The 14,429-nt window shown below is 40.3% G+C and overlaps 1 protein-coding gene across 2 annotated transcripts in view; it reads right to left on the bottom strand.

Moving 5' to 3' along the window:
• entr1 (endosome associated trafficking regulator 1) overlaps positions 1-8,103 on the bottom strand; it is a 44,236-nt gene extending 36,133 nt beyond the window's left edge. The window contains exons 1-4 of one of the 2 annotated variants that reach the window (XM_034171423.1): positions 7,971-8,103; positions 3,434-3,531; positions 3,240-3,284; positions 3,050-3,165 (exon numbers count right to left, since the gene is read on the bottom strand). In XM_034171423.1, coding sequence (XP_034027314.1) covers positions 3,050-3,165; positions 3,240-3,284; positions 3,434-3,531; positions 7,971-8,019 — 308 coding nt within the window. In that variant the 5' untranslated portion in view covers positions 8,020-8,103. The remainder of the gene's footprint in view (positions 1-3,049; positions 3,166-3,239; positions 3,285-3,433; positions 3,532-7,970) is intronic. The other variant, XM_034171424.1, reaches the window with a different exon arrangement.
• Positions 8,104-14,429: the final 6,326 nt, after the last annotated feature.

Below are 14,429 nucleotides of genomic sequence, written 5' to 3'. Positions count from 1 at the left end.
ATCTTCAGACAGCACAAAATCCCAGTTTACTTTAAACCGGTTAACACCTTGAGACAGAAATTAGTTCACCCTAAGGACATGATCCCTAGTTACAAACAGAGCAATGTAGTGTATTCTATCAGATGTCAGGAAAACTGTAACGAACACTACATAGGTGAAACGAAGCAACCTTTACACAAAAGGCTATACCAGCACCGCAGAGAGGGCACCAGTGGACCTCAGTCTGTGGTTCACCTCCACCTTAAAGACACTAACCACACGTTTGAGGACAAGGAAGTTAAAATATTAGCCAGAGAGAAGAAATGGTTTGAGAGAGGGGTCAAGGAGGCATTCTTTGTGAAACGTTTGAAACCCAGCCTTAACCGGGGAGGGGGTCTGAGACACACTTTATCCCCTGTTTACAATGGGGTACTCAGGTCAAAGGAGTTTCAGTCTTTTGTTCATGGTAATGAGTCATTCACGTCATCAAGGGAGCCATCAGAAAGGCATCCATCCCATCATTAGAGGGACAGCTGTCCTGCCATTAGGTGTGCTAACTACAGCACAATAGTTGCTAATTAGAGCTATTGTTTAGTCACTAGTCTATAGAAGTCTGCCTCTCAGTAGGAGGGGTCTGGTTAGGTTTAAAACTCCAGCTTTTGTTGGCTTCTGTTTTATTCTTCTCTACAAGAGTCAGACAGAAGTCAGACTTCCAGAGCAAGAATTTTAGCTGAGGAAGCTTCTGCGATTTGAAGCGAAACGTCCTCGCGTCAAGCAACTCAGTCCAGTCGAAGATTCAAGCTTCTCTACTATGGAAACCACCTGGACAACTGAAAGCCTACACAGAAACGGTCCATCAAGGCCCACACATCCAGACTCACCAACATGTTCTACCCAAGTGCAATATGAGTACTGAATGCACATTAGCCTTCAGTCTGCACTGTTCATTGCATTTATTTTTTATGAAGGTGAATGCAATGAATAGCACAGACTTCTATTTATATACACCTACTGGCTCCCTTGTAAATACATATATATATTCTTATTTGTCTTTTATATTTATATTTTTTAGATTTACTTTTACACCTTTGCACTACGGAAGTTGTCTTTTAATTTCATTGTACCTTGTGTATAATGACAATAAAAAGCATTCTATTCTATTCTATTCTTCTAATATAAACACAGTCAATTAACCCTCTGGAGTCGTTAGACGCGGATTGGCGTCATATTCACATGACCGATTTTGGCTGTGTTATTATTATGGTAATGTGTCTGGAGCGGTTCTCTGTTCGTGTGCCTGTCCAGCATGCGCGCGAATGGACTTCTCGCTCTCTTTCCTCTTCTCTGATTGCAGCAGTTTCAAGGGGAAAGAAACCATGACTGTCCCTTTGTGATTTAGTGTTAATCGCACACCAAACCAAAACTGATCAGAAACCCTTTTGCGGAGGCGCTACATTCACTGTGCACGCATGCATGTTTTTCCTCATTCCTCTGCTGTTGCTGGGGCAAATGAAACATTCTCCTTTATCATTGGTGGAAAAACACATGACGTAAACCAATCAAACGATGCCTCCAAGTGGCCAGCAGCAGGAATGACAAAGTATCAGGTCATTCCAAAGCCAATCAATACTCGTCAGAGAAGTCGTGCTTTGGACAGGAAATGTTTATCTGAGTGGCACAAATATAATTTGTGTGGCATCTTATTGCATGTAAATTGCTGTACAAAAGCACTCCTGCATTTTAATACAAATAGATGTATATAACTTTGTTTTTGCTACATTTTTACATGTATTTGAAATTTACAATTTATATTTGCATTCTAAGTTATAAAAATTATATATTTAAAAGTCATGTTTTTACAATTTGTACATACAGAATGTCAGAAAAACTGCCAAGTCACACAGGTGAGGTTCTACCCCAGACCCCAGAGGGTTAATAAAGTAAAATAAAATAGAAAAAAAAAATAGTCATGGTATAAAGTAGTAGAAAAGCTTGAATCTTCGACTGGACTGGGTTGCTTGACGTGAGGACGTTTTGCTTCAAATCACAGAAGCTTCCTCAGCTAAAATTCTTGCTCTGGTAGTCTCAGACACGCTTTGTCCCCTGTTTACAATGGGGTACTCAGGTCAAAGCAGTTTCAGTCTTTTGTTCATGGTAATGAGTCATTCACGTCATCAGGAGAGTCGTCAAGGGAGCCATCAGGGGAGGCTTCCATCCCATCATTAGGAGAGTGCACAATAGGTGCTAATTAGAGCTATTGTTTAGTCACTAGCCTATAGCAGTCGGCCTCTCGGTAGGAGGGGTCTGGTTAGGTTAAAAAACTCCAGCTTTTGTTGGCTTCTGGTTTATTCTTCTCTACAAGAGTCAAGACAGAAGTCAGACTACCAGAGCAAGAATTTTAGCTGAGGAAGCTTCTGTGATTTGAAGCAAAACGTCCTCACTTCAAGCAACCCAGTCCAGTCGAAGATTCAAGCTTCTCTACTATGGAAACCACCTGGACAACTGAGAGCCTACACAGAAACGTGGTATAAAGTAATGAAATATCAGAAAATAAGAATCTGAACACATATCTCTCAATTACAGATGCTCACTACTCTACTGCAGACCACAGCTTCAATTCCCCCAAAAAACACTCCTGCTACCAAAAGACCACAAGCTGAAGAACATGCTACAGATGACATCACAAGTCCAAGTACACCCTCAGTGTAGGAGGTTCAAACCACCTACAGACATCCATCCATCCATTTTCTTCCGCTTTATCCGGAGTCGGGTCGCGGGGGCAGCATCTCAAGTAAAGCCGCCCAGACCTCCCGATCCACACACACCTCCCCCAGCTCCTCCGGGGGAACCCCAAGGCGTTCCCAAGCCAGCCGAGAGACGTAGTCCCTCCAGCGTGTCCTGGGTCTTCCCCGGGGCCTCCTCCCAATGGGATGTGCCCGGAACACCTCTCCAGCGAGGCATCCAGGGGGCATCCGGAAAAGATGCCCGAGCCACCTCAACTGACTCCTTTCGATGTGGAGGAGCAGCAGCTCAACTCCGAGCTCCTCACCCTATCTAGAAACAGACTCACCTGGTGCCTGCCTCCTCCTCCTCCTCCTCCTCTGTGCAGTGAGAAGAGGTGGAGCTCTCTGCAGTGGCTGACTGGAAACTCCACGCCCACTTTTTACCTTCCTCTTCCTGATTGGCCTACAGACATGACAAAAGAACGCGGTTTATCAAGGTGACAGCAGATGATGTCAGTCATGATGATGTCACTCTACCTGCAGTGCTGACTGGCTCAGAGGGTCATCAGATAATAAGTAGCTCTGAAAGTCAGGGTCAAAGGTCAGGTGCTTAGCATCAAACAACCTGTGATAGCTACTAAGCTACAGACATGAAGACAGAGAGAGACACAGACAGGACAGATGTGATCTGTCAGTCCAGCTGATAAAAACACTCTGTAGCTCCACTTTACATTTTGATGTGTCTGATCCTGGTCCTGGTCCTGGTTCTTGCAGCGCAGGAACTCTCTGAAGGAGAATGGGTTATGTCCATCTGCCTCCACCTCTTCATCTGAAGGAGACACAAACCAGAAACTGGAGCCTGGTGGAGGTTTTGGGACAGAGACCTGCAGTAGTCGGGTCCAACGGTTTGGGTCTTTCCTGGATCCTGACCCGGTCTGCGTCACACTGTTGGACTGTGATTCTTTCTGTGTATCTGAGTGTCTGCTGACTTTAACACTCATCAAGTATCATCAGCCCAACTCAAACCACGCCCTCTGCAAGGCCACAGCCTATGTGAGGCCACGCCCCTGACTGTGACTGCCAGTATTTCATTCACATTTTATTCTCCGACAGCATTAAATAATCAGTTTTTAATGAGTACTACTTCTGAGTTTGAAGTTTTACAGAACGGCGAGAAAACGTCATCCAGACGGGCAATAAAAAACAAACAACACTTTGATGTTCCCGATGACATGCTGCTGTTTGAAAACCAATCAACTTATCATGTATTATAATAATAATGTAAACATACTGAGGTTAAGGAATGATTGCGTTGCTGTTTCTTCAGAGGGCGGGGCAGGAGTAGCTCCTCCCACAGTGTGCACAAGGTGTGCAGATATGTCACAGAGTAGAAACAAGCATTTTTCATGCCAACCTCAGCTTCTCGTGAGTTTGTGTGCACACACACACACACACACACACACACACACACACACACACACACACACACACACACACACACACAGAGATTAAAGTTTGGATAAAGAGTTGATTAGCTGGAGTACCGTCGTTCTGTAAGGATGCCCTGGTTCAGCTGGTGCTCAGGCACACGCCTCCGGACCCTGACCAATGGGAACACTTTGAGCAAAAACACACAATATAAAGAATTTTGAACAACAAAAACACTTAGAGCTGTATAATTTTATTTTTTTTCCTTTAGGAATTTTTAAAAATGATAAACATGATGAATGAGTTTCCTCAAAAATCTGACTCGTGTTTTTTTTAATTCATGACGTTATTGATAATAGTAAAATATTTATTGTTTTCATTATAAGGCAGAATGATAAAAGTCTGTAAACACTGTGTTTGTAAACAATCTGTGTGTTTATAAACAGGCTCTCTCTGTGTCTGTAAAGAGTCTGTGTGTGTGTGTGTGTGTAAACAATCTGTGTCTGTAAACAGTCTCTCTCTGTGTCTGTAAAGAGTCTGTGTGTGTGTGTGTGTGTAAACAATCTGTGTCTGTAAACAGTCTCTCTATGTGTCTGTAAAGAGTCTGTGTAGTCTGTGTGTATCTGTAAACATCTGTGTGTGTGTTTGCAAACCATCTGTGTCTGTTTGTAAACAGTATGTGTGTATGCAAACAGACTGTGCGTTTATAAACCATCTGTGTGTTTGTAAAGAGTTTGTGTGTGTGTCTGTAAAGAGTGTCTATAAAGAGTCTGTGTGTGTGTGTGTCTGTAAAGAGTTTGTGTGTGTGTGTGTGTGTGTGTGTGTGTCTGTAAAGAGTCTGTGTGTGTGTGTCTGTAAAGAGTTTGTGTGTGTGTCTGTAAAGAGTCTGTGTGTGTGTCTGTAAAGAGTGTGTGTGTGACTGTAAAGAGTTTGTGTGTGTGTCTGTAAAGAGTCTGTGTGTGTGACTGTAAAGAGTCTGTCTGTGTGACTGTAAAGAGTTTGTGTGTGTGACTGTAAAGAGTCTGTCTGTGTGACTGTAAAGAGTTTGTGTGTGTGTGTGTGTGTAGTTTGTGTGTGTGACTGTAAAGAGTTTGTGTGTGTGACTAAAGAGTCTGTCTGTGTGACTGTAAAGAGTTTGTGTGTGTGTGTGTGTGTAGTTTGTGTGTGTGACTGTAAAGAGTTTGTGTGTGTGACTGTAAAGAGTCTGTGTGTGTGTCTGTAAAGAGTCTGTGTGTGTGACTGTAAAGAGTTTGTGTGTGTGTCTGTAAAGAGTCTGTGTGTGTGACTGTAAAGAGTTTGTGTGTGTGTCTGTAAAGAGTTTGTGTGTGTGACTGTAAAGAGTTTGTGTGTGTGTCTGTAAAGAGTTTGTGTGTGTGACTGTAAAGAGTTTGTGTGTGTGTCTGTAAAGAGTCTGTGTGTGTGACTGTAAAGAGTTTGTGTGTGTGACTGTAAAGAGTCTGTGTGTGGGACTGTAAAGAGTTTGTGTGTGTGACTGTAAAGAGTCTGTGTGTGTGACTGTAAGAGTTTGTGTGTGTGTCTGTAAAGAGTCTGTGTGTGTAAAGAGTTTGTGTGTGTGTCTGTAAAGAGTCTGTGTGTGTAAAGAGTTTGTGTGTGTGTGTGTGTGTGTAAAGAGTTTGTGTGTGTGACTGTAAAGAGTTTGTGTGTGTGACTGTAAAGAGTCTGTGTGTTTGACTGTAAAGAGTCTGTGTGTTTGACTGTAAAGAGTCTGTGTGTTTGACATAGTGTGTTTAAATATTTCTGTTTGACAACCGATGGTTTTATTTTGTATCTTGATAAAGATAATGACTTCAGTGGTGGGTAGTATCAACAGATTCATAACTCTGGACTGGGACCAACACATTCATTCAAGTCTATTATATGACTTGAAAATCTTTAATGTCCCCGGAGGGCAAATTCGGTTTGCAGAAAAGTTCAGAATCAGACAATAAAATCTCACATGGCACCGTGATAAACAAAATCAATACATACACAGTCATCACAATTACAGTGCAGTATATTGTTCCTAACAAGTCACCTACAGTCCTATTAAGGAATCTAATGGCAGACGGGACAAAGGATTTTAATATCTATTTGATTTGGCCTGGACGATGTGAACGAGTACCTCCTCTTAGATGGGAGGAGTTGAAAATACTCGGCATGAGAAGGAGGATGTGCTCAAAAATGGTTTCCTCTGAGTGGCTCTGGCGTGAATAACAACTTATCACGTTCATAGGTAGTGCCAATTGTTTTTTGGCCAGCGTGTGACCACACTTTTCCATTCCACATTCAGGCTCCTTCTCCTGTGGAACCCCAGTCCCATTCAGATCAGGGAGACAGACACACCTCGTCACTTTTAAGATTAGGCTTAAAACTTTCCTTTTTGCTAAAGCTTATAGTTAGGGCTGGATCAGGTGACCCTGAACCATCCCTTAGTTATGGCTATAGACGTAGACTGCTGGGGGGTTCCCATGATGCACTGTTCTTTCTCTTTTTGCTCTGTATGCACCACTCTGCATTTAATCATTAGTGACGATCTCTGCTCCCCTCCACAGCATGTTTTTCCTGGTTCTCTCCCTCAGCCCCAACCAGTCCCAGCAGAAGACTGCCCCTCCCTGAGCCTGGTTCTGCTGGAGGTTTCTTCCTGTTAAAAGGGAGTTTTTCCTTCCCACTGTAGCCAAGTGCTTGCTCACAGGGGGTCGTTTTGACGTTGGGGTTTTCATAATTATTGTATGGCCTTACCTTACAATATAAAGCGCCTTGGGGCAACTGTTTGTTGTGATTTGGCGCTATATAAAAAATTGAATTGAATTGAATTCTTCATCCTGCTCTTATTTTTTCTGCTGAGGCTCCCAAAGGGATGCCTTGGTGACCTCCACCCCTTTCCTAAGCAAAATGAAGTGGATCAATCACGGTCTGCGTCATAGCAAGGAAGCTCTTTTTCACTATACGCTCAAAGCTCTTCATCACCACTCAGGTGAGAGCCACAGGGCGATAGCCATTAATGATTTAGGTGATGGTACCAGGAACAATAATGGATTCTTTCCACAAGGTGGGTCCTTTATTAAGTGACAAGGACCACTGGAAAATGTGTGTGAAGATCCACTTAAGAATGGGGCACAGCCTTTAAGTAGTCGGCCACTTATGCCATCCGCCCCATGACTTTTCCTTGGGTTCGTTTTTCAAAAGTGCTCAACACACTAATTTCATCTATCTGAATCCCACTGCTTAGTGGGACTTCTCTAAATTTAGACAGTTCTTCAGAGAAATCATTTGAATCAAATCTCAAACAGACCGATTTAATTCTTCGCCAGGCTGGCGTCAGATTGTCGGTGTTAGACATTCTTTTTCTTGTCCTGGACTTAATCCTGTCCAAGCGCAGTGAGAACTACCCAACCTGAATTCATCCTGTACCTTGTCCTTATACTGCATTTTGGCCAGCTTGAGTTCCCTTTTCACCATTTTTTAGGCTTCTTTTTGTTCAGATAAATTTCCTTGATAGTAAACTATTTTTTCTTATTGATAGAATTCTTGAGGGATTTGCTGACCCAAGGCTTTTGCAGTGCATTGATTCGTTTGTTGTGGGACTATTTTAGGTGTAGTGATTGCTTCTTGGTGATGAGGCCAGAGCGCGGATGCGCACTTAGACATCATGACAAAATAAAGATGAATTAAAACCACACTGAGGCTGAACGGGAGGGAGTGGCAACATGGCGGGTTGTAGTCAGTCGTGTTGTTTTTATTTCCTACATGTTGCACAACGGTCAATTACATTGCTTACCGATCAATTATTCGATTATTGATCCGCCCTCGGAGGCTGAAGGCATGATTTCACGAGCTCACCTTCAGCGATGATCAGCGTTTTGGCACAGCGCCGCCGTGCGGTCATCATACACTCCCAGGTGTTCGCCCTTGTGACGGCTAACTATTGACTGTTGATCAGAAACATCACGTGGCTTCCTGCTGACACAGAAATTGACAACTCTTCAAGAACTTCCGGAACACGAGCCCGAAACATTTTTGTGTCGTCACATGGTCGTCACGGAAACAGATTTTTTTTTTTTTTAAAGAAACCTTTATTGGAATTTACAACAAACAAGAAATTTACAGAAACATTTGGCAAAGTACAGTGACAGTGAGTGAACACTCATAAAAATACAGTGACAGTGAGTGAACAATCAAAAATACAGTGACAGTGAGTGAACACTCATAAATACAGTGACAGTGAGTGAACATCATAAATTGACAGTGAGTGACAATCATAAATACAGTGACAGTGAGTGAACACTCATAAATACAGTGACAGTGAGTGACATCATAATACAGTGACAGTGAGTGAACACTCATAAAATACAGTCGTGACAGTGAGTGAACAATCATAAAATACAGTGACAGTGAGTGAACACTCATAAAGTAGGCGTGACCAATCATAAATTACAGTGAGTGACCAATCATAAAGTACAGTGAGTGACCAATCATAAAGTACAGTGAGTGACCAATCATAAAGTACAGTGACAGTGAGTGAACAATCATAAAAGTACGGTGAACAATCATAAAATACAGTGACAATGAGTGAACAATCATAAAGTAGGCGTGACCAATCATAAATTACAGTGAGTGACCAATCATAAAGTACAGTGAGTGACCAATCATAAAGTACAGTGAGTGACCAATCATAAAGTACAGTGACAGAACAATCATAAAGTACAGTGAGTGACCAATCATAAAATACAGTGACAGTGAGTGAACAATCATAAAGTACGAGTGAACACTCATAAAATACAGTGACAGTGAGTGAACAATCATAAAGTACAGTGACAGTGAGTGAACACATAAAATACAGTGACAGTGAGTGAACAATCATAAAATACAGTGACAGTGAGTGAACAATCATAAAGTACGAGTGAAAATCAAAATACAGTGACAGTGAGTGAACAATCATAAAGTACGAGTGAACAATCATAAAATACAGTGACAGTGAGTGAACAATCATAAAATACAGTGACAGTGAGTGAACACTCATAAAATACAGTGACAGTGAGTGAACAATCATAAAGTACGAGTGAACAATCATAAAATACAGTGACAATGAGTGAACAATCATAAAATACAGTGACAGTGAGTGAACAATCATAAAGTACGAGTGAACAATCATAAAATACAGTGACAATGAGTGAACAATCATAAAGTAGGCGTGACCAATCATAAATTACAGTGAGTGACCAATCATAAAGTACAGTGAGTGACCAATCATAAAGTACAGTGACAGAACAATCATAAAGTACAGTGAGTGAACAATCATAAAGTACAGTGAGTGAACAATCAAAGTAGGATTGAACAATCATAAAATACAGTGACAGTGAGTGAACAATCATAAAATACAGTGACAGTGAGTGAACAATCATAAAGTAGGAGTGAACAATCATAAAATACAGTGACAGTGAGTGAACAATCATAAAATACAGTGACAGTGAGTGAACAATCATAAAGTAGGAGTGAACAATCATAAATACAGTGACAGTGAGTGAACAATCATAAAGTAGGAGTGAACAATCATAAAATACAGTGACAAGTGAGTGAACAATCATAAAATACAGTCACAGTGAGTGAACAATCATAAAATACAGTGACAGTGAGTGAACAATCATAAAGTAGGGGAACAATCATAAAATACAGTGACAGTGAGTGAACAATCATAAAATACAGTGACAGTGAGTGAACAATCATAAAGTAGGAGTGAACAATCATAAAATACAGTGACAGTGAGTGAACAATCATAAAATACAGTCACAGTGAGTGAACAATCATAAAATACAGTGACAGTGGTGAACAATCATAAAGTAGGAGTGAACAATCATAAAATACAGTGACAGTGGTGAACAATCATAAATACAGTGACAGTGAGTGAACATCATAAAGTACGAGTGAACAATCATAAAATACAGTGACAGTGAGTGAACAATCATAAAGTAGGAGTGAACAATCATAAAATACAGTGACAGTGAGTGAAAATCATAAAATACAGTGACAGTGAGTGAACAATCATAAAGTAGGAGTGAACAATCATAAAATACAGTGACAGTGAGTGAGCAATCATAAAGTAGGAGTGAACAATCATAAAATACAGTGACAGTGAGTGAGCAATCATAAAATACAGTGACAGTGAGTGAACAATCAAAAGTAAAGTAGGAGGAACAATCATAAAATACAGTGACAGTGAGTGAACAATCATAAAGTAGGAGTGAACAATCATAAAATACAGTGACAGGAGTGAGTGAACAATCATAAAGTAGGAGTGAACAATCATAAAATACAGTGACAGTGAGTGAACAATCATAAAGTAGGAGTGAACAATCATAAAATACAGTGACAGTGAGTGAACACTCATAAAATACAGTGACAGTGAGTGAACAATCATAAAGTAGGAGTGAACAATCATAAAATACAGTGACAGTGAGTGAACAATCAAAGTAGGAGTGAACAATCATAAAATACAGTGACAGTGAGTGAACAATCATAAAGTAGGAGTGAACAATCATAAAATACAGTGACAGTGAGTGAACAATCATAAAATACAGTGACAGTGAGTGAACAATCATAAAGTAGGAGTGAAAATCATAAAATACAGTGACAGTGAGTGAGTGAACAATCATAAAATACAGTGACAGTGAGTGAAACAATCATAAAGTAGGATGTTAAAAAAAAAAGTTTAGAACACTTGTAATTAAAATAGGTAAATAAATCAATAAATGGTTCTTTAGAAAACCTTTATCTGTATTAAAACCACCTGTTATTTCAGATTAGATAATTCTTGTTTAAACATAAGGAACCTCAGACATTTATTTTTAGACAAATAAAATACATGGAAACTTTATTTTTTGAAGTCTGGTAGATTATTTATCTTATTTCAACCAGAAAAATAAACACTAAATAAATACAAATGTTTATTATAAATGCAACAAGGAAATAATTTAACAATGACTGCAGTGTGATTGTAAAGTAGGATTTCTGTGACAAACCTCATGATGTTTATATATATATATATATATATATATATATATATATATATATATATATATATATATATATATATATATATTATATATAATATATATATATAATATATCTAGTCATTTAAACTTGCAATTTCGTCAAAATATGTAATTGCCTTTAATGTTATCAGGACGCCCCCTCGTGGCGCCGGGAAGCGTTTGTACTATGATCAAGGTGAAATGACAGTGAAAGTGGTGTTTAGGTGGTGTTCATGGTGTTTAGGTGTATAGTATTTGTTCATTGGGGGTTCGGTATGGACGGGTGGGTGTGCGTGTTTGGGGGTGGATTCGTCGGGCCAATAGTGGGCTGGTCCAGAGGAAAAATGCCAGGGCCGAAATTTGTTCCCAGTCCGACCTGGCTACGGGTCATATCAAATCAAATCAATTTTATTTATATAGCGCCAAATCACAACAACAGTGCCCCAAGGCGCTTTATATTGTAAGGCAAAGGCCATACAATAATTACAGAAAAAAACCCCAACGGTCAAAACGACCCCCTGTGAGCAAGCACTTGGCTACAGTGGGAAGGAAAAACTCCCTTTTAACAGGAAGAAACCTCCAGCAGAACCAGGCTCAGGGAGGGGCAGTCTTCTGCTGGGACTGGTGGGGCTGAGGGAGGAGAATCAGGAAAAGACATGCTGTGGAGAGCAGAGCAGAGATCGAATCACTAATGATTAAATGCAGAGTGGTGCATACAGAGCAAAAAGAGAAAGAAACAGTGCATCATGGGAACCCCCCAGCAGTCTAAGTCTTAAGCAGCATAACTAAGGGATGGTTCAGGGTCACCTGATCCAGCCCTAACTATAAGCTTTAGCAAAAAGGAAAGTTTTAAGCCTAATCTTAAAAGTAGAGAGGGTGTCTGTCTCCCTGATCTGAATTGGGAGCTGGTTCCACAGGAGAGGAGCCTGAAAGCTGAAGGCTCGCCTCCCATTCTACTCTTACAAACCCTAGGAACTACAAGTAAGCCTGCAGTCTGAGAGCGAAGCGCTCTATTGGGGTGATATGGTACTACGAGGTCCCTAAGATAAGATGGGACCTGATTATTCAAAACCTTATAAGTAAGAAGAAGAATTTTAAATTCTATTCTAGAATTAACAGGAAGCCAATGAAGAGAGGCCAATATGGGTGAGATATGCTCTCTCCTTCTAGTCCCCGTCAGTACTCTAGCTGCAGCATTTTGAATTAACTGAAGGCTTTTTAGGGAACTTTTAGGACAACCTGATAATAATGAATTACAATAGTCCAGCCTAGAGGAAATAAATGCATGAATTAGTTTTTCAGCATCACTCTGAGACAAGACCTTTCTGAATTTTAGAGATAATTGCGTAAATGCAAAAAAGCAGTCCTACATATTGTTAATATGCGCACTTTGAATGACATATCCTGATCAAAAATGACTCCAAGATTTCTCACAGTATTACTAGAGGTCAGGGTAATGCCATCCAGAGTAAGGATCTGGTAGACACCATGTTTCTAAGATTTGTGGGGCCAAGTACATAACTTCAGTTTATCTGAGTTTAAAAGCAGGAAATTAGAGGTCATCCATGTCTTTATGTCTGTAAGACAATCCTGCAGTTTAGCTAATTGGTGTGTGTCCTCTGGCTTCATGGATAGATAAAGCTGGGTATCATCTGCGTAACAATGAAAATTTAAGCAATACCGTCTAATAATACTGCCTAAGGGAAGCATGTATAAGTGAATAAAATTGGTCCTAGCACAGAACCTTGTGGAACTCCATAATTAACTTTAGTCTGTGAAGAAGATTCCCCATTTACATGAACAAATTGTAATCTATTAGATCAAATATGATTCAAACCACCGCAGCGCAGTGCCTTTAATACCTATGGCATGCTCTAATCTCTGTAATAAAATTTTATGGTCAACAGTATCAAAAGCAGCACTGAGGTCTAACAGAACAAGCACAGAGATGAGTCCACTGTCCGAGGCCATAAGAAGATCATTGTAACCTTCACTAATGCTGTTTCTGTACTATGATGAATTCTAAAACCTGACTGAAACTCTTCAAATAGACCATTCCTCTGCAGATGATCAGTTAGCTGTTTTACAACTACCCTTTCAAGAATTTTTGAGAGAAAAGGAAGGTTGGAGATTGGCCCTATAATTAGCTAAGATAGCTGGGTCAAGTGATGGCTTTTTAAGTGAATGGTTTTAATTACTGCCACCTTAAAAGCCTGTGGTACATAGCCAACTAACAAAGATAGATTGATCATATTTAAGATCGAAGCATTAAATAATGGTAGGGCTTCCTTGAGCAGCCTGGTAGGAATGGGGTCTAATAAACATGTTGATGGTTTGGATGAAGTAACTAATGAAATAACTCAGACAGACAATCGGAGAGAGAAAGAGTCTAACCAAATACCGGCATCACTGAAAGCAGCCAAAGATAACGATATGTCTTTGGGATGGTTATGAGCAGTGATGCCGGTAAGCGTACTCTAATCTGACCACTTTTTTAGTAATGAGTAATCTAACGCGTTAATCTTTCCAAATCAGTAATCAGATTAAAGTACTTCTCCATGTCACTGTGCGTTACTATTATTTTCATTGTGGGTCGATAGCAGCATTAAACTTGGTCTGTGGGCAGGAGATCAGGGTTCGACTGAACTGTCCACTTTCAGTGAGCTGTGAGCTTTTCATCCGCGGTTTTTTGCAGCAGCTCAACTCGTCCTCACCTCTTAAAGCGTGGTGACAACAGCACACCTGCACTGAGCTTTACAAAGACATTTTTATGCTTTTTTTTTCTCCGAGCCGCTCCGTATCTGTTGCTAAAAACAGCTGATCCTCCGCGACGCTTCAACAACTAACACTATTTTCCACTCCAATGCACCTAAACTCTCTTTCTGGGACCACATGATGTGAAAACGCAATAAAACTTTCTTACCTGGAAATCTGGTCATGTTTCTGCATAAATAAATGTTATCCATTCTTTGTGCTCAGACGCCAAAGCAGGGGCGAATCCAGATGGAATGGGGGCGTGGGACAGGGATGTGCCCCCAACAACACCCCTAGATTAAAGGTCCAGTTTGAAGCCTTTTTTTTACTACAACTACTAATACTACTTATAATAATAATAATTTCAACAAGTAAAATGTTTAGAGAGAATTTAAATGTTACAAAAATGTTAGAATGAATTTAAGTTACATTTATAAACAATGTAGGTTAGAAATTGCAAGTTTTACTGTTACAGTGCTGTCAACAGTTAAACATGAGGTCAAGAAAGAGGTCTTAT

Source organism: Thalassophryne amazonica, chromosome 5 (genome assembly GCF_902500255.1).
Source record: "Thalassophryne amazonica chromosome 5, fThaAma1.1, whole genome shotgun sequence".
In the NCBI taxonomy this organism is placed as follows: domain Eukaryota; kingdom Metazoa; phylum Chordata; class Actinopteri; order Batrachoidiformes; family Batrachoididae; genus Thalassophryne; species Thalassophryne amazonica.
The sequence above is the reverse complement of the archived record's forward strand: the minus strand, read 5'-3'. Positions and strand labels throughout refer to the sequence as shown.